Source organism: Cricetulus griseus, chromosome 4, assembly GCF_003668045.3.
Source record: "Cricetulus griseus strain 17A/GY chromosome 4, alternate assembly CriGri-PICRH-1.0, whole genome shotgun sequence".
NCBI lineage: Eukaryota > Metazoa > Chordata > Mammalia > Rodentia > Cricetidae > Cricetulus > Cricetulus griseus.
The window spans coordinates 206,312,131-206,336,394 of NC_048597.1; the positions used below are offsets into that span (position 1 = coordinate 206,312,131).

A 24,264-nucleotide genomic window follows, 5' to 3' on the forward strand; every position below is an offset into this window, starting at 1 on the left:
CTGCCAGACAGGGCTCTAGGCACTTTTCATTAATATCTAATTATAGCCACATATTAATCCCAAGAGTAGGTGCTGTGAATGCCTCCATTATCAACGCTCCCTTGGAAGAGTTTACTGACAACTCCAAGATTATAAAGTTAGCAAGTGCGGAGCCTAAATGCAAAAACATATGTCTGGTGAGGGACATACGCCAGCAAAAAATAAACAAATGCCTCTTTGGTGGAATGTAAAGAATGCTGATATCAGATGCAGAGAATAAAATGGTGGTCCCCAGAGGCTGGGGTGGCTGAGGGGATGTTGGCTGGAGGATACACAATGGAAGCATAATAGAAAAGGTGCATTAAGAGGTCTACTGGAGAGCAAGGTGACTATGGTTTGTAATAATATATTGTACTCTTGGGGAAAGGCTGGATGTGATAGCCTGTCACTAAAAGATGACAACTATGTGTCCTAGTTTCTTTTCTGCCCCTGTAATAAAGTACTCTGACAAGAGCAATTCAAAGGCGAGAGTGCTTCTTTTCCCCCACAGTTCCAGACCAACAGTCCGTCTTGCACTGAGATCACAGTGGCAGGAGCTTGAGACAGCTGGCTGTCCACATGGCATGTGTAGTCAGGAAGCAGAGAGCAAACAGTGCTCGTGGGTAAAGCTGCTGCTTCAGCTCCCTCTCCTTTGTGTTCAGTTCACCCTCCTGCCTCGATTACCTCAGTGAAGAAAATCCCTCATAGGCATGTTCAGAGGACCATCTCCATGGTGATTCTTGCTTTTGTCAATTTGACAACACTAACCACCACAGTATGTGAGGTGATATATTTGCCACGAAAGTAGGTTTAAATATTATACAGATATGATTTTAAACATAATATTTTATATATTTTAAAGCATACAATGATGTCCATCAATCTAAAAATAATAGAAATAATGAATGCTATGATGTCTGCCTTCCCTGCTTACTATAAGATGTTGTGGCCGAAGGAACCCTGGATGGTCTCTGCCATTATGCTCCTATTGAGCCTAAGTGGAAACCAAGTCCATGGACAGGGCCACAGATAGGGAGGAAGGTGATAGGCAGATATCGAACTGAATAAGAGAAATGGAGTTAAGCACGAAAGAATGAGCAGTCCTTGTCATAGCCAGCACTGTAACCAGCTAATCAAACCAGGTCAAATCATATTCCAGACAATTTTCTGGGCAGCCTTTAGAGACTCACCCAGCCTGCAAAGCTGGCCAATTATACCTGATCATCCTCTGCAGCCCTGTCCTTACAAGAGACAAGTCCAGACCGGCCCAATGGAGACAAATGAGGAGTAGTTCTATTATCTCTGAAAGGCCAACTAATTCCCCTCAAATTGAAAAGTCTCCACAGTTTCCTAACAGGCCTCAGTGGGGCACATGTAGAAATGAATAAGTTCATGGTGCACCCATCCTGCTTTTATTATCATTTTTTTGGTCTTGCAATAGACAGGGTTTCCATTATTACTTGAGGAGGTTTCTGTGTCTGCTTCTTTAAGAAGGTCAAGTCTACAGAGCTCAGACTCTGAGTTGAGAAGGGAGCCAAGCAAGTTTAATAGAACTGATTAAGTCCCATGGAGGTGTTGCTGCTCAAATGAGATCACAGAGACAGGGAGATCAGAGTGTCCTACAGGAGATAGGCTCCTGTCCCTGCCTCAAGTTCACCAGGAATGCCGGGCAAGTTGCTTCGCCTCCATGCCAATCAGTCATGTCCTCTATGAAATGAGCAGGTATAAATGGCTGCAGATGGAAACTCTAATTCATTAAACACCCACCATATTTGGAACATGCGACACAGACATTCTTTAAATTTCTCCCAAACAAAAAGCTGGGAAAGCCTGCACCATTCACAGATGACGTTATTAAAGATAATGCAACCAGCTACTCTACAATACTGTCACCAAATCACCATCAGAGGGAGCAAGATGGGAGCAGGGGGAGGAGGACTCAGATGGTGTGAATAGGAATACAGAGTCACACAATTACTTTTGGAAAAGCCATCTAATGTGTTTCAGGAGCCTGGAAATGTTTGACCAATTAACTGTACTATTGAAAATACATCTACCAGTAGACACAGGAAGGCAAATGTGTTGCAACAAAATAAAAAATGGAAATAGATACAGTACTTGGAAAAAATAAACTCTAGAACATTCATTAGGATATTGACAGTGTTAACATTATTTAAAAGATAACAGTAATATTCCATTCTAATATTAGATTCAAGATGTGACAGTAATTTTTAACAAGGAATGGAAACATGACTGAAGGAAAGTACACTGAAGTGCCAAGAGTCTCTATGCTTTTGTGTGTGTACTTTACAGGGCTTCCCATGCTTTCTACAATAAATGCTCATCTTTTTATGTAAATGAGCATTGCTTATAATAGCATATAATTCTAAATTACTTTCAACCAGAATTTTTATGGAAGAACTTTTTGTTTTCTATAAATCCTAAAGGATAGGAGACGATAAGAGGGAAAAAATGACTTAAAGGGAGTGGTCTTTCATGGAGCCTAGCTCAGTTCACCCACTCAATAGGAAGCAAGGATGCAGGAGAAGAGTGGGCAGTAAAGATGCAGGGAGAAGGCTGGGGAAGTGACCCCTAATTCAGGAGTGCTTCATAAGGGGGGCCAAAAGCACCAGTTGACGTGCAGGGCGATGAAGCTGGCAGATATAAATTTTTCAATTTCATGAGAATGATAGGGATCTGAAATAAATCTTCAGTATTTTCTTTTTAAGATAAATGTTTGAAAATAAATGCCCGTAGCTGGATGGATGGCTAGTGTCTCTGTCCTGTCTTACAGCTGGCCATAAATAATACTGAGAAAAATAGCTTTGACCATAGTAAAAAACACCTTTATTTTTTTACTCTTAAGAGCTTGGCAGATTATATTTTGATGCATTAAAGCCAGATTTTTTTTTAAGGCAGCTGCAAAAATAACAGGTGGAGTATAGAAATTGCCTCTGGATGGAAATAGCTACTCAGGGCTTGGCTGAGAGGCAAATCTTAGTTTCAAAACATGCCAGAACAACTGTGAGCAAATCTGATAAAATACAAACTCAAGTTTAAGGCACTTGATGAGGCTTCAACTTAAGAATGCTCAGATGAATCTGCAGATGAATTTTTTAATTGTCTGTAAGCCCTAATAACTGAGGGAGCTAAGGAATCTGAGAGTTTATTTCAAACTCTTAAATATCAGATTTGCTTGAATTTAAATTTATCGTGTCCTCTCTGTTTGAGAATGGACAACTTGGCTGTAGACTTCAGTTCTTTGCTCACAACCAGAAAAAAAAGAGGGGTCCACTAGGGGTAGTCATAGCGAATACTCAGACACATTGCACATCTTTGAACTCTTCTGCCTTCTGGCACTGGAATGACTGAAGGACACCCTGTTACTTCCCAGGACTTGGCGAGTAGTTCACTCTGTTATTCTTGAAAGAGATGTCAACCACCAGTAGGGAGGGGAAAGACTAATCCCTACTTGGTGGGAAGGTCTCTGTAATACACTGTGACATAAAGGGCTGGGAGGGAGCTGGGGTTCACCCACGGATGAAAGAAGCAGTCAACCTTGTATTATGATACAGATTTGTGATCCTTGCACTCAGATGGCTGTGGCCAGAGACCACAGGTTAGAGGACAGCCTGGGCTCTATACTGAATTTCAGTCTAGCCCAAATAGACCCTCCTTCCAAGGAAGGGAGGGAAGGAAGGAAGAAATTGTGACAGCTCTCTCTCTATTTGAGATCTGATTTATTGAGATTAACCAGAATTTTGTATTTTATATTAAATCTACTGGTTTCATAAAGCATATGTTGAAAGCCAAACCAAGCATTTCTCATGACCCAAATATATTTTTTTCTGGTATTTGCTTCAAAAGTCTTATTGTAGACATTGTTAAAGGTGTTGGTTAACCTCACTGCCACATTACTTATGTCCAGAAGAATGTGAGTTAGATTATTTCTAGGCTACCAAAGGAGAGTAGGGGTGGAACCTCATCCTTTGTAGAAAAAAGTAAAACCTGGCATGAGAGTTGTACTTCAAAGTGTTAATTGGTTGGAGAACATTTGGAAGATGTTTGAAGATTCAAAATCCCCAACCTTTCACATCCTGGGACTCACACTGAGGTGCCCTTGGTAGTTATCATTTTATATAAAATAAAGATAAAGCCTTGTAAGAGTCTTCTAGCCTCTGTCAGAATGCTTATGGGCTTACCTTCACATAACACTGAGTTTAACCTAGCCCATCACTCCTGCCATCATAATCTTCTGTAATGAATAAAAGGCCTTCACAGAGCATCTCTTTTAAAAGTGGGAAAGAGTCATTTTTTTTCTGCCCAAGTAGCTCATAATGTAGCAGACAAACTGTCAGAAAAAATAGACTTCATCGTAGTGCAAACCCTGCCTGGCACCCATCGATCATAAAGCAATCTTCTAGAGGTCTTGAAAACCTTCATTAAATTTCCTGTCTTTCCCTTGACAGTTATAAAATCCTAACAATATTCCTTGTGATTTGGGCACCCTCAGACATTCTTTGTCTAAGGCCTCCTACCCAAGCCATTGCCTATTTCTTTGTCTTTAACCAAATCTATGGAAACAGATGATTGTGTAGTATCCTACACACACACTTTCTAGGGTCTGACTTTTGCAGGAGGTCAGGGTGAGAGCAGTAATGGCTTGAAGACAGTGAGAAAACTTCTAGCCAAAAGACGCAAAGGCATCTGACTTGAGGTTCCTCCTCTAAAAGCCACAGTCCTGTTGAAGCTCAAGGATACAATCTCATCTGACCTTTAGCAACTAATTTTTAATAGCTTTTTATTTCCCCTTTTCTTGCCAGTCTACCAAGATACAAGTCCCAGGTGGTGGGAACAGTGGTTGCCACATTTTATCATGTCTATGGGGCCATCTCTCTAGGAGCAAAATTCCACCAAGGAGTTTCACTAGTCCATCTCTTCAACTTCAGGGGTCACTTCAGTAATTTATCACGTCTTAGAAGAAGGAAAATGGGCACGTAGCACATTTGGAAGACAGAGACAGAGGCAGGCTGATCTCCATGAATTCAAGGCCTTCCTGGTCTACATAGCAATTTCCCAGATAGTCAGAGATACATAGAGAGACCCTGTCTCAAAAACAAAGCAAATCAAAACCAACAAAACAACAACAAAAAAATACAAAAAGAAGGAATGTGGGTCTTCCACAGGAAGCAATGTGAAGGAGAATAACAATAATGGGATAAAGAGTCCACACTAGCAATGAGGAGATACACAGAGCATGAAAAGCTGTGTATCTTTTACAGGGTGGGGACAACAGCTTTTAGGTCGTAGCTGGGCTTAGAGAAGGTTTCACATCAGGCATCCAGATCAATCCAGTCCAAGCTTACTAAGATATCAGTCATCTTACCTGCAAAAGGCACTGGGGCATCTTTATCCAGGGCTACCAGTGGGGGGTCCAAAATGACTGTGTCATTGTTCTCGGTAATGACTCCATGATACGATGTCTCAATCCATGGCTTGTGTTTATTGACTAGAAAAGCAACACAAAACAAAAATACCATGTGAGTAATTTATCTATACTAGAACTATTAATGTTTTATATTTTCCCCATCATAGACTCAAACTGAACTCTTAGGTCATACATAAAACACATTAGCCCACTTGATATGTAGAAAAGCTTCAGAGACGTGCACCGAAAGCCTAATGATACACACAGGCCCATATAAAGTAGAGGGGTAACATCAGTATAGACAGATCTTATTGAGAGTTAAAACTTCTAAGGTTACCTATTAATAGATGCTTCTGAGTTAAAAACCATTATCAGTCAATGAACCAGCAGATTATACTGTGTGTGTTGTGAATTCTGACCTCATCTTAACTGGATCCATCTGTAGATGCCATTAGTAGGTTAGCACACATACATATAAAAAACATGTATGCACAAGTTATAACATATATGTCAATATGCAATGAACACTGAATATTTTCTGATCTATTAAAATGGTCTAAAATATATACCAATTAAAATTTCTCTTCAATAAATTGACCAGCTCAAATCATATATCATCTAATGAACAACTGATATACTTAAACATATATCTGACATGCTACATGTAATGTCAGTACAACACCAAAAAGGTAGGTTAGAGTTTACCTCAATGTTTGTCTGTATCTAGAAAGAAAATCTTTAAAGGGGTAATCCAATTAAATAGATTACTACTATTATTACTACTTAAATAGACTACCATGGGGCTACTGGAGTAGATCTTCAATGATCATGCCTGGTGCACATATTAAAACGGGACATTTTCATGCAGAGACAGCCAAGTACTCAAGAAACACACCATGAAAGATTGGAGCAGTCCTGCGGAAATAACTACTTTGGTAAAGTGTTTGCTGTATAAGCATTAAAACTTATTTGATCTCCAGATCTTAGGCAAAATGCTAGGCATGGAGATGGAGGCCAATGCTTATATTCCCAGAGCTAGGGAGGAAGTGACAGGTAGATTCCTGAGACTTGCTGAACACCCAGCCTATAAGTGACACCAATGAAAGACCCAGTGCAAATAAAAAATAAAATAACAAGATGGGCAGTACCTGAGGAATGACATTCAAGCTTGACCACTGACCTCCTCTTATAGAAGACATGCAGCAGTATCATGAACACACACACACACACACACACACACACACCACACACACACACACACACACACACACACACAAGAAAGTGGATGGGAGATCCAACCGGATCATTCCCCAGAGTACAGCTGTACAGATGAAGCACAATCTTGCATCACCTTCATTTTAGATGTCAAGCATCCAGAAGTGTGACACAGTACATTTCTATTTTTCTAAAGGTAGTTAGTTTATGGCACTATGTAGGAACCCTACCAAGCAACTGTAATACACTAACAAAGACCAACAATGGCTAGAGGCTTGAGATAAGATGTGACAAGACTTTGTATGGTCACATGTGGACATCTCTGATGAACTTCTTCCATTCATCTCCTTTGTGAGTATTGCCTAATGTTTGTTCTCATTCCCAATGATGCCATTTTAGCTCATCTCCCAAGAAAAGACTCTACACTCTCCAGTCAACACCCCACATAAGCATCAAGAGTGGTCTTCAGTTGTGAACTTCTTGGTCTCATTTCAATCCCCCACATACATCCTCAGGACTAGATGGCAAAGCAAATATTTTTAAAAGCAAACTAATTTGTTAAACTAGTATGACCAACCCTTACATTCTGCTCCAAAGATTCAAAATCAGGCTCACATATGTTCTCCATAGCAACCTATGGAATAGGGGTGATCTTTGTAAAAATGGTAATAAAGAGTGACAATGTCAAGATAAACTACATGTTATACAAGGGACAAGAAAACAACTTAAAGCACCTCATTATTTGCCAAATATATTCACAAACACAAACACACATCTTATTTCATGCACCTAACATATGTATTGCAGAACACGCTTCTCATACCATAACAGCCATCTAACACATGTATTGCAGAACACTGTTCTCATAGCATAACAGCCATAAGCATCTGAATGAAAGCATCTGTGACTCTGCACAATATTCCCTCATGTTGGACACGTTGAGGTTACCTCATAGGAGACATGTCATTAGACCCTCACCAAAGATTCCTATTCCCTCATATAACCTCTCCCGGTGGCTTGGAATTCTGCCCTAGCTGCATGTGCTCTCTAGAGGCACTACAGTAAAGAGTGGAAGAATAAATGAAGGGGGAATTTCATCTATGCAATCACGGGGAAGTCTTCCTTTGTGTTGAGGTAAGACTTTTTTGGTGACATGACTCTTTGGGGTTCACACACTACTGTAAATACCTCTTGTTTGTGCTGCTGCAAGTAAGCTCAATAAATTCATTAGTTCGCCAGGCTAGACTTGATTGGAATTGTTACTTTGACCTGTCATTGGTGCCTCATCTGGGGTGAATAGATGTTTGTTCACAGTTCTCCAGAAAAAGTTCATGGACTGCCACATTACTGTAATGGATTATACAATATTTTCAGAGCCATGGAAGATCAAGGGCTTAGAGAATTTTGATTAACTCTGTTGCCCCTTCCCTTTCCCAAACCACCATACATCGAAAGTTCATTTAAGAGTTGTCTCAGGATTAGTGGGGAACCACACCCTAAACCACCATCATCCTATTTCTCACCCATTCTCCAGCAACCACAAATTGAGTGTCAGTCTTCTGGAGCAGGGATATATATGCTCAGCAAGTCTCAGGTCTGAGCCCCTGAGATCCATTTTTGCTGATTGAATCCTGCTCAGAGCAGAGAGCAGCTCTGCCTACTCCAGGTATGCATGGGGCAGCAGGCTCATCCATTCTTACATTTTGTCGTTCAGACCTGCACTTCATTATGGACTCTAAGAATTACAGTCATCCTGGGCTGTCCCTATCCTCCTTTGCTCTTTTATTAGCCATCAACACAAATGCAATGTAAATAATTTGCAGCTGTTGGGAGAAACAATTAATCTCCTTTCTCCTTAATTAAACCTAGGGGCCTATTCATTAGAAATGTGTATAGAGCAGACACCAGGAGCTCAGCTAGTGTATCTGATCCATTGTGCCACCCAGTTCAATGCAGGCAATGTTCCTGGTTTTAACTCTGGCTTAGTCACTTCTGGGTGGTATTAGGTGAGTCAAGAGTTTCAATGCTTTCAACCAGCAAGATACAGGTGATGATGTCACACAGCCCTCCTGTCACTCAAATATCCAGTGCTGGGTCCCCAACCTCTGTCTTTTCATTATTCTCATTAACAATGCTCTCTGGGCAGTGATTGTGCTAGAGTTTGCATGAACAGTGTTTTATAGAATAACGTTAAAGCTGAGGCTGCTTCCTCATCAGTGAAGGTTGATTTCCTGCTACTACATGCTTGCCCCCTTTTATTCCTGTCACTGCTGGAGTCAGTCAAGTGTCTACTTCATTTTAGGCATTTCCTACATATGGATTCTATAATCCCATTTTATATGTATTTATTTATTTTGTATATGTACATGTGTGGGCATGCATGTGACATGGTACATATGTGTATGTCAGAGCACAACAGAGAGAATTGGTTCTCTCCTTCCACTTCCTGAGTTGTGTGGATAAACACAGGTTCTCACGAGGGATGACAAGCACCGCTTCCCACTGAGCCACCTCACCAGCCAGGGCTCATTAATCCTTATACCAATTACAGTGGTAAGATTGCAGCTCCCATTTCACAGGAGAGGAGCTGAAGCTCAAAGGGGTGTAACTGTCCCATTTGAAAAATAAGAAAGCAAACATGTCTAGAGTTGTCTTACCTCTCTCCCACATTCTAACTTTCTCAAACATTTTTTTCTTTTTTTTTTCAGGGTTGAGGAATGTTTTCATTTTGATACATAAACAAAAAAGTCTAAGCTTTGTTTATGAACCAAATCCTTGGGGTTGTAGATCAATATTTTAAGTGTACATTTTTAACTTAACCGTAGTTTGGTGGTTTGAATGAGAATGCTCCCCATAGGCTCATATTGCTGACTAATTGGTCTAATACTACTAATAATATTAGTAGGAGAAATTTTTTTTGGTTTTTTGAGACAGAGTTTCTCTGTATTGCTTTGGAGGCTGTCCTGGAACTCACTCTGTAGACCAGGCTGGACTTGAACTCACAGAGATCTGCCTGCCTCTGCCTCCTGAGTGCTGGGGTTAAAGGTGTGTGCCACCAACACCTGACTAGTAGTAGTAATATTATCAACTAATAATAAATAGTTTGTAGACCTGCTGAGGAAGGATTAGGAGGTGTGGCCTTGTTGGAGGAGGTGTGTCACTGGGGGTGGGCTTTGAGATTTCAAAAGACTCATGCCATCCTTTCTCTCTCTCTCTCTCTCTCTCTCTCTCTCTCTCTCTCTCACACACACACACACAATGCATAAAATATATGAAAATCATTCTGAGCATTGAGATAAAATGGGGAAGTTTTTGAATAAAGTTTATAAAACTTCAACATCTATATATACATAGACCTATCAAAGAACAATAAATAGTAGGTTCCTCAATCTGAAAAAGAACATTTGAAAAATCCTGAGCTAACTTCACGTTTAAAAATAAAGGCTGGATACTTTTTCCACACAGGGACAACTCAAGGATGTCTGGATGTCTATTCTCCACTTACATTCACATTTTACTGGTGGTTCAAACCAATGCAATACATAAAGGAAAGAATCAGTTTGCACTGAAGAAGGTAAAATTGTCTTTATATAAGAAAATATGATTTTCAGTTTTAGACATCTATATACCAAATATTCCAACTAGATATAATAAGTGCGTTTAGTAAAGTCATAGGAAACACAGTCAATATAAAAAAAAAACAAAATAATTTGTGGGTACTGACTAAGGATAAATAAAATTTTAAATAAAAATACTGTTATAATAATCTCAAAAGCCATGAAATACTTAGGAACAACTCTCTTAAAATGCATGTGCACTCCTTTGTCAAGATGTATCAAGCAACAGTTAGAGGGTGAGTCGTCTTATGAATAAAACTAGCCTCACTATGTGGAGTAAGAATACATATCTTATCCTCAAAGAACTGCCAAGCCAGGAGAGAATCCATGATAACCAGAACATACAAGGGGGCAGGCAAGAAGAAGCAGACTCGGGCTAGAGAAAAGATCAGATGCATTAACATAGCCATGGAAACAGTGCTTATTCCAGGAGAAGGACTCCAATGGGTGGTTATAAACCTGTGATCACACACATATGATCCTGGCTAAAGTTGGTAGGTCTCAAGAAAAACCCAAAATAAAACAAATAATAAAACAAATCAACAAGAACAGCAAAAACGTAATGCACACAGGAAGTGGACATGTAAGGGGTGGAGGGATACTGGGAGCAAGAGGAATATGGAGAGGTTATAATAATGAGAATCCATGTTATAATAGGTATGAAATTGTCCACATACTCAAGAAAGAGATAGACAGACAGACAGTCATAGACAGAGAAAGAACATAAACCAAGCAGGGATAAAGGAAAGAGAGGGTACCAGTCAAGGGACCATAGATGGGCAAAGCCCCAGTGGTAAAAGCAGTTAGTATGTTATAGAGAGACATGAGGAGCCAAGTTTGTCCAGAGACCAGAAGGAGTCAGGCCACCACTAGGCTGAACTTAAAGGAAGTATTCACAAGATACAGAGTTCATTCACACCCAGAAATTCATGAGCTACTTCCAAACTCTGGCTTCCTGGGAAACCGGAGAACTACCTCTTGTATAGGAAGAAACATTAGGTATTGATGCTTGTGGGCTGGCTGTTATTTCTTACCCATTACTCTCCTGTAATGTTTGAGTCTTGAGTAAAATACTTTGCCTGTTTGTTTCTAGACACCAAGGCCAGGCAGCTCATGCTTTGCTTGATTTAGATGTAACTTCAGAACTGACCTTGCATCAGTTTCCCACAGGGTTGTATCTCTGTTTGCTGCACATGCCTTCTGGAGGCTGACACATCACACCCTGTCCCTTTAGGTCAGCTTATTGCCCGTCCTGTCACTTTTTCATATTTCAGAATCTGGAAAATGCCTGTGTCTTTGCAGTTGGTGGGGGAGTAGGGGTGGGGTGCCAATGTGATGTTTGTGCTCCATTTACTGAGAAATTAGGTCTCACCACCCAATGCGTCTCTAACTAGAGCACGAAACATTTCTCATGGGAGCATGCTATGCTCTTCTCTTTGCTTCTATCTCCACAAAAGTGTGTTAATGCTCCTCTAAGCAGCAGAGCCTAGTGGCTCTGGATTTACGCTTTGACCCCTTCTCCTTTCATCCTACAGTTTACCTGTCTGGCCACTGTTAGCTCTCAAATCCTCAGAGCTCTAATACTGATCCCTGTGTAAAACTGGGTAAAATGTACGGTTTATAGATAAAAGCTTTCACAGGGCTAACTACACCATCAAATATGGTACCCTACTGGCCAGTCTGGTGTTTTGCATGCCATAATTTTGCCTTCTGGTGTGATCTTCTGATGGCTGCTCAGGCCAGGGTGGCCATCACATCCATGAAGAAATGGATAGATGACAAAGGGCTGGGCTAATTGTATCTTGACATTTTTGAGGACCAGAAACTACAGTTTGTTTGGGGGATGGGTACATCTCATTGATGTTTCTAAGTTCAAGCTGATACCCATGCAATGATCACTCAAAGTTTGTGTGTGTGGGGGGGACTGAAAAGTCATTAAAATCAGAGAAGCCAATATTTCAGAAGACATAGGATTAAGGAGTGGTCCTGGAGTGGAAAGCTCCACCCATCACATCTGTAGAGCTATACAACCCAGCTGTCCTCTCCTGCTTCCTAGCCCTGCCCCCCAGCTCTCCAGCCCTGTCCCCCAGATCCCTCTTGGGGACACATCAGCCTGGTGTGGGTAAATGGAGACTCTTATCAGTTCTTTCGAAAACCACTATCTTTTTCTTTAAATTATTGGAGTGGGTGTCTGTTCTAGCAGTGATTCCTAACTACAATAAGCACTGTCTCATCTTAAAATTGTCTTTTTCAGAGTACAGTTGGGGCCCCTATCTAGACAAGACTATTTCTACATTTTCAGGCCTGTGCTCCTTCACCAACTTCCCTCGGAAATCTGGTGTGGTCATCCTGTTCCATGTGCATGCATTCATTTCTCCCTCTCCTGGCATCCCTGCCTCTCATTCTGCCTTTGCATCCTTCCAGATTAAGTCAAGCTCTAAATGCCCCATTGCCCTCTGCACATCCACATCTCCCACATTAGCCCTTTTCCTATCATTCTTCTCCATGAACAGTGCTCACCCTCAAGGGTAAGCAGCATCTTGGACCTGAGGATGCCTGTAGTTACTAACAGTTCCCAGAATATTATAAATCATTAGTCAATGAAGCAGGCACACCTTTACCTTCAAGACACCTCCAAAAATGGCACATCAACAATGTGTGATTCCAATGAGTATGTATCCATCGTCACCCAGATAGAAAGATGCCGTATGTTCCACATCTCAGGGTCACCCTATCACTTAATGAGACGTAATGTTCTCTGCTGAAGGTACCAATTAGAGAGTTTTAAATACAAACCCCATGTGTGTAGCTCATACATGCTAAATTTCAGAAGAAACAAGCCTTATTTGCACTGCTATAATTGTGTTTGGAAGTATTGTGAAAAGGATGACTATGTCCTTAATTCTTAACTGCTTGATAGCAGGCTTATGCTGAAGGTGGAACTTTTCTTTCCCTCCTCTTCTCCCTCCCGGTAACCACCCCTCCCTTTCTCTCTGTTCGCCAACTTATCCACCATTCCTAGTTTCTTATTTCCTTCCATCTTCCCAATCCTTTCCAAATAACTGTGAAGCATATGAACACTTTCAAAGTTGTTGTAATATCAGGGTGGGTCATATAACACTATCCCACATAAATAGTGGGTCAGAAGGAAGGTCAGAAGAATTATATATTGGGGTGTTCTGTATTGCTACAATATTGAGCTTTGAGGTTGTCTTTATACAAGGCATTTGAACAAATAACCAAAGTTCATCCTAGACTGACCCTGAGGTGGAGTAGAGGGAATGCAGCAATTAATAGATTCATTGCAACCCAATCAAAATCCCCATGCTCAGAAATAGACAAAACCATTCTACAGTTCACATGGAAACACAAAAGACTCTAGACAGCCAAAGTGACCATAAACAACAAGAATTAAGGGGAGATTACCTTACCAGGTTCCAATCTATAATACAGAGCCATAGTAATAAAAACAACATGGTACTCACATGAAAACAGACATATAGACTAATGGAACAAAATAGAAGACCCAAACAAACATAGGTGCATAAAACTATGGCCATCTAATATTTTACAAGAAGCAAAAAAACATATGTTGTAGAAAAAAAACCAGTATCTTTAACAAATGTGGCTGGGAAGCCAGGCGTTGGTGGTGCAAGCCTTTAATCCCAGCACTCAGGAGGCAGAGGCAGGAGGATCTTTGTGAGTTTCAAGGCCAGCCTGGTCTACAGAGTGAGTGCCAGGACAGGCTCCAAAGCAATACAGAGAAACCCTGTCTCAAAAAACAAAATAAAACAAAACAAAAACAAATGTGGCTGGGAAAACTAGATGTCTACATGCAGAAGAATGAAATTAGACCCATATCAGTCTGTGCATGCACACATGGGTACACACACAAAAAAAAAAAAAAAAAGAAAAGAAAAAAAATAAAAAAACCAAACCCTCCAAATCAAAGACCTCAATGTGAAGCTTGAATTGCTAGGCCATACCCTATAACAAATAGGGGTTGGAATGGATTTTTTAACTAGGACTCCATTCGCTCAGGAATTAAGGCCAATGATTAACAAAATTGACCTCATAAATTATAAAATTTCTGTACAGCAAAGGAAACAATCAATTGATTGAAGAGAAGCCCACAGAGTAAGAGGGTATCTTTGCTAGTTAGTTTCCAATTTTTAGCACTGTATATCAACAGAAGGTCTTTGCCAAGTCTTTCAACTCTCCCAGAACTCCACTCTTCTTTACACTTAGGGCAGTAACCACAATCCACAGGCTTGTTAGTAGCGTAACTATCAAAGTTGCTACATGGTGAATAACACCTCAAAGGTCCCTAGGAAGGCCCAAATCTGCAAACTGAGATCAAGGCATAGATGAGGTCCAGGGTGCCCCAATTAGACACTCAGTAATTGACAAGTCTTTGTTTGAACAAAAATTCTTGTAATTTGTAGGGCTTGGGAAAATGAGTCTTTGAAGACCAAGAGTCATTCAGAAAAAAATGGTGTAGAGTAGGAGTTCAGGAGTCTGCATTGTTTTATGTCCCTATTCAGCGGCAGGAACTAGCTCATTTTTCCACACAAAACGTCTTACCTACTGAACAACATTATTGGACTAAAGTGTGCACTAAATTGTTATATCTGTAATTCCCCGAGATTGTTATTACTTCAATATCTCATACTTCACTGCATTTTAAACATTTGAACTTCTAAAACCAGACAGTAACTTAGTTTCAAATTTATGCTCCTGAAGATAATTGTCTAAACCTCTTCTGTAATTGCTATAATCAGAGCAGCACCACCATATAGTTAATCAGAGGCTGCTACTCCTGAGGACCTACTGTGTGCCAGGCTAACCAGTCACCATTTCACTAAACCCACCCAATTACTTAATGTGAGGGCAGCATTAGCTTCACTTCTGGGACAAGGGTATAGAGAGTCCCAAAGCTTAAGGAATGCATGCAAGTTCATGGTCCCTTGATGGAAGAGATCAGATTTCCATCCCAGTTGGCCATTCTTCTCCTTGATGTAGGTCAGTCTACCAGCAGGCATTTGTTTCCATTTCCTGTGGGTCAAGCCTGGGCTCAAGTACTTGGTACTTGTGCTAGCACCAGGAGATAGCAAAGCTAAGACCAAAGCTGCCTGAAGAGTAGTTAGGACCATCCAGGGAAACAGAAAATTTATTATGTCTAAATCTGCATATCTTTACTTCTAGGACTGTATGTATAAACTGCGGCCAGCCTACCCAAGCAGCAGTTGCCCTGTCCCAAGTGCCCAGGCCAGCCTGCATGCACATTCATAACAGGCACTTTCTCCCTGAGCCAAGCCACCAAGCCTGCTTCAATATCCAGAGATGCTGCCAGAGAGACACCTGACCTGGGGACACCAATGGGAAAGGACATACAGCAGAGTTAGTGCCTGGGCCAATGGGACCTTGGGAAGGGGTATAAAGGCAGGCCTAGCTTCCTGAATAAATGAGTCTGCAGCACATTCTGCCACTCACTGACTCCTGGAGCCTGAGTGGTGCTGTATCTTCTCACCCCCTTCCCCAAGGTTAACCCACAACACATGGGCCTGGGACAATGTATATAATACATAAAGAGAGGGGGAGAGGAAGAGTATGTGTGAGTTCCTTCCAGGAATTAACTCATGCATCATACAGTTTCAGGGCTTAGCATATCTGAAATATGTAGGAAGGCTGGTGAGCTGGCAACTCAGGCAAGAGTAAATGCTACAGTCCTAAGACAAACTTTCACCCTTTCAGGAAAAGGTCAGATGTTGCTTTTCAAATGTATGTAATTGAAGGTAATCTCCATAAAAGTTAACTAAGTGTAGATGTTAACCAAATCTAAACAATTGCACTCTATATCAGGGTTAAAATAAATAACTAGTCACTATAGCTTAACAAAGAGGAGTTTGTGAAATGACATCTTCCAACTGAGGCAGAGAATTGGATGGGAATATTTATTCTTCTTAACCTTAGGTAAAGACAGGGTATTTTTGTTACTCTACTGGCAAACTAATAAATAAAACCATTGTGGCTTATGATATCAACTTTGTTCTAGAAAATAGCAAATGTGCATGATACATTTTTATTGTCAATTCCATCCCATGCCTTAGATGCTGAGAAGTTCACGAAGATGAATGGCAATTATCTGGTTTACAGTATATTCACTGCAAAAATGCTCACCTGCCTCTCAGTGCTTCAGAAAGAAAACACTGGCAGGGCAATTTCACTTCTTATTTATGGGAGCTCTTATCTGCCATTTCTCCAGCTCTGGATTCTACCTGAGAAGGGGAAGAACATCAGAAACAGAGAGACTAAAAAAAGCCTCCCCCCAAATATCATGATATTAAAGCTGAAAGCAGAATACTCAGGGTCATCCTAATGTTTAGTTCTGAGTACAGCATAGCTGACAAGAAGATTCCAGTCTCCAAGATAATACTTTTCTTCCCACCTGCTCACATTAGCTCTGCTTAAGCGGCAAGTGAGTCAGGGACTCGGATGCCCTACCCGGTAGATGCATTAGGAGACTGAGTTAGATCCCTCTCCATGTCCTCCCATTACCTCTGGTTATCCCCAGCAGAGCATGGAGGGAACTGCATGTAAATAACCTTTTGGGTCTCTCCACTGTAAGATGGTAAGGAAGATGCTGGGTCATTTATGTCCCAAACTTAGAACAATAGTTCTCAAAACATGGCTGTGCATGCTTGGGAGGAGTCCATGAGACCCTTTCTGGAGGTCACAAGATCCAAGTCATTTTCATAAAAGTACCGCAATGCTATCTGCTTCCCTTGCTTTAATTATCTCTGAGGGAATTTGCCCAAGAAGTGTGAAGCTGCTGCAGACTAACTGCAGACACAGGTATGAAAAGCCAGCTACCTTCTATTAAGCCAGACAATAATGATGTCTGCAAAATTGTAAAACAAAGGCACTATCCAACTCTTTAACTGTTTTGATATAATTTTCAATGAAAACTATGCTATTTTACATGTACTATGGCTTGTTTTGGTTGCTTTAAAATGAATTAGTGAATGAACATGTTTAATATTATGAGTTTTAATACCTAAAGTCGTAAATAGTATTGGTAAAAGTATATAACAAAATAAAGTCTTCTGGGAGGGTTGTTAATATTATTTAGGAGCATCAAGCTGTCCCAAGACCAGAAAGGTTGATATATAGCCTAGCAGAGGATTTGAAAGGCGTACAAACAACTGGGCTGGGGGAGGGAGAAGAAAAAGAAAGAATGAGAGGTAAAGAGCAAGGGGTAAAGAGAGAGAGGCAGAGAAAGACAGGGAGGGATGTAGTCACCAAGGCAAGGCTCCCATTGTCAGCTCTTGAATCCCACTTACTGGGGGGGGGAAGTGGATCCATGTAGTGACTGTAGTGATCAGTTCTGACTGAAAGGAAAGGCAACTGGTTGAGCAAATGGCTTTGCAAGCAGCTTCTCAGACAGTATGCAGGTGGTAGAGCCTCTGAATCTTGGGAATGGAAAGGAGGTCCTTTACTAGTGTATGAACTGCAATAGATGCAGTAGGGAAGAGTGATTGTCTCAAACCACAGCTCTTACATCTCTTGCAGCCTAGTATTAGAACTAGCCACAAAGCTGGGTGGTGGTGGCGGCGGCACACGCCTTTAATCCCAGCACTCAGGAGGCAGAGGCAGGTGGATCTCTATGAGTTCCAGACAAGCCTGATTTCCAAGAGCTAGTTCCAGGACAGCCTTCAAAGCCACAGAGAAACCCTGTCTCGAACCTCCCTCCCCCGAAAAAGCCACACAAAGTAATAAACTTCATAAGTCATCCCCACCAACGATATAGAAGCTTAAAAGCATCATGATGAATTTCTGAAGTGAAGTTGATTTCTGAATTTTCAGAGCACTCGTCAGGCAACCATTGCATGTTAAGAGAGAAATCACAATGGTAGCAATTTTAAAGGCACTGAAAGCATCCATTTCTCACAGAGGTCAATAGAAGAGGCATCTGCTAAAACTCTCAAAGCCTAAGGTATCCTTCCCCAAACTGATTCGTGAGATCTCTGTTCTTGCTGATGCCTATCATGGCATCTGTCATGAGGCTGATGTTCCAGGAATGTGGCATTAAAAGATTTCCAATGAATGGCAAGCTCTTACTGCTAATGTTAATTATCTAGATAACCTTCATTTACAGTGATTCTTCCCAAATGAACAAAATTGTCCTAACCCAGATTTCTGATTTAGAAATGTCTAAGGATAACTATGGGTTGATTAAGGAAATTTTAGATTCTATATACATCAATACCTCTAGAAATAATTAGAAAGAGGGGCATGGAGATCGGAGAAGGTAGATAAATAGAGTAAATGAAGGGAGATGGTAGATAATGAGCATAGACCTAGAATGGGCCTTGCATGGAATGAGAAGAATTCCACAAACTCTCATAGGTTGTAGGAGGAAGTCCAATTCCTAAGTCACAATATTATACACTCTTTAGAGATTTGGTTTGTGAATAAGAAATGCACATTGTCTGCCACAGAACACATGAAATGTATGAGCAATAACTTGATTTAGGATTGAGATAATCCAAAGGCCTTATGAATATGGAACAATAAGTGGAATTACATACCACAAAGCTCATTATGATGAGCTTCAGAAGAGTGCTTTGCCATTGATGGCATGCCATTTGGTGTGCCATCTAGTAATGAAAATGAATATATTTATAAGAATAGTTATATGTTAATTCTTAGTATGCTTCCTCAAGTTACTTAAAAAAAAAAAAAGAAGTGACGTTCTTAGCAGTGATACCTCCCTCCGCTGAACACTCAAGGGATGCAATCTGTTTCCCAATGTGTCTTCTATAAAGGACGGGAGTGACATTTCCTGCATGCCCAACTGGCATCTTATGGAGTTCAGAGGGCTCTTCTAACTCTGTTGTTGGCACCATGCATTAGTCCAGGTCCACAAGGCAGACACCAGTGTGAGATTAAACATGCAAAGATTTTATTGGAGACAATGCTGTGTGACAAGAAAATCAAAGAGGAAGCCATGGCACTCTAGGAGGAGTCAAAGCCCTTCAGGATCCTTAAGTCAAACCTTGCATGCAGAGGCATACCTTTCTGAGAAGTGAGTCTGCCTGAGCACTCCCCGGATCTCCACCCACAGCCACTGGGTAGGAACACACAGGAAGAGCAGTCAAGGTATTTATTTCACAGTCTAGAACTGGGGCCTCCACTTGTACACTCTGACGTAAGAGAGTCTGTAAAATACTTCCTAAGGATGGACACAGTGCCTAGCCATGTATTCAGTCCCCTTAACCTGAACTTTAAAAACTATCATCAAATATCATTCATTCCTTCATTTGAAAAGTACTTATTGAGAACTTGTGATACACAATACTCTGTTCCAAACATGAAGCAGGAAAAAAAAAAAAAAGGTCAAACTTGTATTCCCAGAATTGCCTAAGGGAATTTGATTATAATTTACTTATACTAAATTATATTTGCAATATCTTTTAAAATGTGGACAGAAAATGTTCTCTCATACCCATTGCAGACATGAGTTATCAATCCTACTGAACTTGGACATGACCTCAGACCTTTTCTGAATAGAATGTTTCTGGCAGCCTCTACAAATCAATAGTAGCACTTAGAACAGAGCTCATTTGATATCATTGTCTTAGTGGCTGGGGATATTGGGGGTGGGGACTGAATTATGAAGAACATTACATACTCAAATGAAGTTGTCTATGCGGTGAAAGACTGTCCCCAGAGGTTTGTAAATATATCTGTTTGGGGGACAAATAAAAGTATAATTAAGGCTATAAAGCTGGTTAGCATCTTACTCTTTCATCTTGGTCCCAACTATCTTCAGATATTCAGATATTCATACTTGAGATGTTCTGGTCTCATTATGAATGGCTTAGAATTCTATAATCCCTTGAATTGTGGGTTGTTTTGTGCCCATGGGGTTACTGGATGGGAGAAGCCAGCTAAGAATGGACACATGGTGAGAGTACAACAAATTGGTTTGAGTCATGTTTTCATGATAGTCATTCAGCTGTTACCAATGGGCCTTTCCAATGCACCAATCAAGTATGATAGTTAGGCACAATCAAGAAACTCACAATCCCTAAGGAGAAGAGAAATGCCAGGATGTTTAGCCAGCTTTAACATCTGACCTAGCTGTTATTTTTTAAGAGTCAAGCCCAGACAAGGAATTTTATCATTTATTAATGAAAAAATTTAGCACATATTTAGGAAACCCCTCTGTTACCATTGGCATTTGGGGAAAGAAACACTTTTTTTTTTATGTCTTCCCCAGCCTTATGCCTTTCCTCATAGGATATTCTCAGAACATGGTCCCCTGTAGCTGGAAATTTCAACACTTTAAGAAGCACCTTTATCTGCCTTTCCTTGGCCATCTGTCCATTCACAGCCATAAGCAAGCTCTGAAAGTTCCATACCAGGAGTAGAATGCAGAACTTCCCTTTCTCCTACCTGCAATGTTCCTATTTCTAGCCAACACCATCGCCTCCTATATTCTCTATAAGAGCCACCAGTTTGCCTCCTTCTGACCACTCTTAGCCCCTATAATACCTTCCACGGAGCTTCAAGGGTGATCATTTCTACAAAGGAGTCTGATCAAAAACAGTCTCAGGACTGCCTGCCACCACACAGTCCACTTCAAACTGCGGGACTTGCGGCTGACTCACCCCCACTCTTCTTGCCCACTACAGCCTAAGCCACTCTAGTTTCTTCTTCAGCCTGCAGATTTACCATGCTCAGTCCTACACTGGGTAATCAGCACTAGCTGCTTCTCTAAAGCTTTTCCCTAGTCACATGGCCAGCTCCTTTGCCCCACTGCCCTCAGCTCAGACCTCAAGGAACCTGCTCCTGAAGATCCTATCTGAAGCATCTCCCTGTGGCCCACACAAGCTAACCTAACCCACCTATTTTTTTTTTTTACCATAACAATCACATAGAAAGTCATATTTTGTCAGGTTGACATTTCTATTGCCTGTCTTGGCCCTCAGGAATGGAAATTCTAGAAATAGTAGTCTTGTCTCTTCAGCCCATCACTATTTATCCAGAGCTCAGACAGTACCTTGGCCATGGTAGGCACCTATAAACATATACCAACTTAAAGAATGAACTAGCATCCATCATGGCTGTCAGTGAGGTTAGAAGCTTCTCTCTGACACTAGCTGTCTTTTGTAGAGCCCTTTTCCTGGCTAGCCAAAGCTTCCGGAAGCCGCTTCCTCAGCACCCATAGCTTGTCATCACAGGCCTCTGTTACCTATACACCTGTGCCACCAAGGTATCAGTGTGGATCATCTCAGATGCCCTCTATGTCCAGGCTTCCACTTTTTGTCCTAAAAGAATTTGAAAAGTCCAACAATCTTTTATTCTAAAGGAAAGAGACTCTCAAAGGATGGTAGGATTGGGAGAACTATTTTGAGAACGGCCTCTTTGATCCATATATGCTTGAGTCCCTTTATCTCGTACACACACACAAACACCTTGGTGCACTCAGACCTCACAGCCAATCCTAGCTGACGCATACCCAGGCTGGTGGGGAGGAGTTAACCAGGCCTGGGAGGGGCAGGCCTATACTTGTTGCTACTGGGTGGAATGCTAAAGCTCCAAGCCAGTGCTCTTGCCAAGTTTCATCCAAAGAAAGGCAGCTCCAGCCCAGGTGCTTATGTTTCTCTAGCTGTCTGGCAGCCTCTTGCTTGCTCTGTGCCAGAGGGAGCACTAGCTCTTCCATCCCTCTACCTTTATAAGGCAGCCCTTGTGCACACACAGTACAGGGCCAGAAGCAGGCTGAGAAGAATGGTACAGGGGACAGGTACCAGGACCCTCCCCTTCAACAGTGGATTCTGAGATCTTTAACCCTCTTCCACTAATGTTTAACAAGCCCTCCACCATGCCCTGGCATATAACTGTTCATCATATGAACCAGACAAGGACCTAAGCCTCACTGTCTACAGGCTTCCCTAATGGGGAACAGGCTTCTTTTTAGTCCAAATGGCAATAGATGTTGCCTGAAAGGTCTGTCTCCAGAGCTTCTCCATAGATGGCTCTTTAAATATCCCTTGGATTATGAAGAAATTGTGCCTTGGCTATACTGATTATCCCCAACTGCCCTGAGCAGAGAGTAGGCAAAAGTGGGATCCCCTGCAGCACAAAGGATGGAGGGCACCTTCAAAGTAAAGCTTTCGAAGTGCTTGCTAATTTTATATCAACTTGACATAAGCTAGAATCATTTGAGAAGAGGGACCCCAAACGAGAAAATACCCCTTATGACTAGGCTGTAGGCAAGCCTGTAGGGTAATTTCTTAATTAGTGATTGATGTGACAGGAGCCATCCCATCGTGGATGGAGTCACCCTGGGCTGGTGGTCCCAGGTTCTATAAGAAAACAGGCTAAGCAAACCAGCAAGCAATGCAGAACAAGGCAGTAAGCAGCACCACTCATGGCTTTTTTTTTGTCAGCTCCTGACTCCAGGTTGCTGCTCTGGCTTCAGTGACGGACTACAATGTAGAACTATAAGCCAAATAAACCCTTTCTTCCCCAACTTGGTTTTTCATCATGGTGTTTCCTCACAGCAGTAGAAACCCCAACTAAGGCATGAACTTCATGTTTAATCTTTCGCTACATGGTCAGAGGAGGCAGTACCATTATCACTCTAGACATAACTTTCAACCTGGATTCCACCCACAGAAAGAACAAGACCAGTGGAATTCCCACACTGACTTCCCCAGACACAGTGAGGTCGACAGCAATAATTTCATCCAACAAATACTATTTAGTGAATATGTGTATATGGCAGAAATTTAGATGCACAGTACTAATAATTATATTGATAATTATACTAATTACACTAAGTAATTATACTAATAATTTTAATCAGGGTAAGTGCTCAGAAAGAGGACAGGATTTTATAAAGATATATGTCAAGGGGCAGAGACCTAATTGAGTGTGCTAGTGCGGGCCATTTTTTTTTAAACTGACAGATGTGTAATTCAGATACAAAACACATGCCTAGAATATGAGTGAAACACCTGGGTTCATCCCATGGTCAATACTGGTAACCCTATTTCATGGTGAGGAAGAAGATTCCATTCCTGGCTATGGGGAATTTCAATGACAGAAGTTTGTTCAGGTCAAACTTGCTCCCAGCTAGTTTGCTGAGATCCATGACCTGTATCTAAATTTCTCACTAGACAGTTACAGCCAGTGCTTGGAGTGCTGGCCCCTTTGGCAGAGTGTTTACCACTCTATTTAATAGACAACATGAATGTGGGAGACTGGGACCTAAAAATGAGGTAGATTAAAGTTTCATGCAATAGTCAGCTTTATTTAGAGCCTCAGGCAATTAAACTCTGAGGGTTAAAGAGAGTCACATGAGGAAAGTGTTTAACCACAAGGACAAGCTGTATGTGACAAAGACATGCTTTTCCATAGAGGCGTGCAAACAACAGCTGAAGTATTCGATATACCTGGGAGGAACATGAAAATACATTCCAAGAAGAACCCATGCTATGGAGGAACAGAGATCACAAGACTATTGTCTTGTTTACTTGGAGTTTTCTCACAAGCACTCAGAAATCTCCTCACATGGCTTCATTCATGGACTGTGTTCTGACAGCAGAGGAGATGCAGGAGCTGTGCCTACTCTCAATTGGATACTGAAGCACAACTGAGTATCAGTGACATGAAGAGAAGGCCAGGAAACTGATTTTTTTTTCATGAGGCAAAGTGTTCAAAGAGAAGACAAGGCAGTCTCTTAGTAGACTCCATTTCCCCAATAGTTAAGTATCTGTCAAAAGACTCCTATACATCCCTTTGTCTGGGAATAAGTCTCAGGATTCATGCCTATAATAACCTCCTGTCCCCTAGCTGTCAGCTGTACCTGTGGGCTGTCTACAAAGCTGAAAGTCTGCTCCCATGTCATCTGGGGCAGACCAAGGACTGCAAAGACCGATAGCTTTCCCCACAGTTGCCTCACCATGAAGTTGG

At 41.3% G+C, this 24,264-nt stretch overlaps 1 protein-coding gene across 1 annotated transcript in view; it reads right to left on the reverse strand.

Annotated features, from left to right (window-relative positions):
• Positions 1-24,264, reverse strand: part of Clstn2 (calsyntenin 2) — a 570,502-nt gene that overhangs the window by 345,060 nt on the left and 201,178 nt on the right. Inside the window, exon 2 of the mRNA XM_035443875.1 lies at positions 5,405-5,527. Coding sequence (XP_035299766.1) covers positions 5,405-5,527 — 123 coding nt within the window. The remainder of the gene's footprint in view (positions 1-5,404; positions 5,528-24,264) is intronic.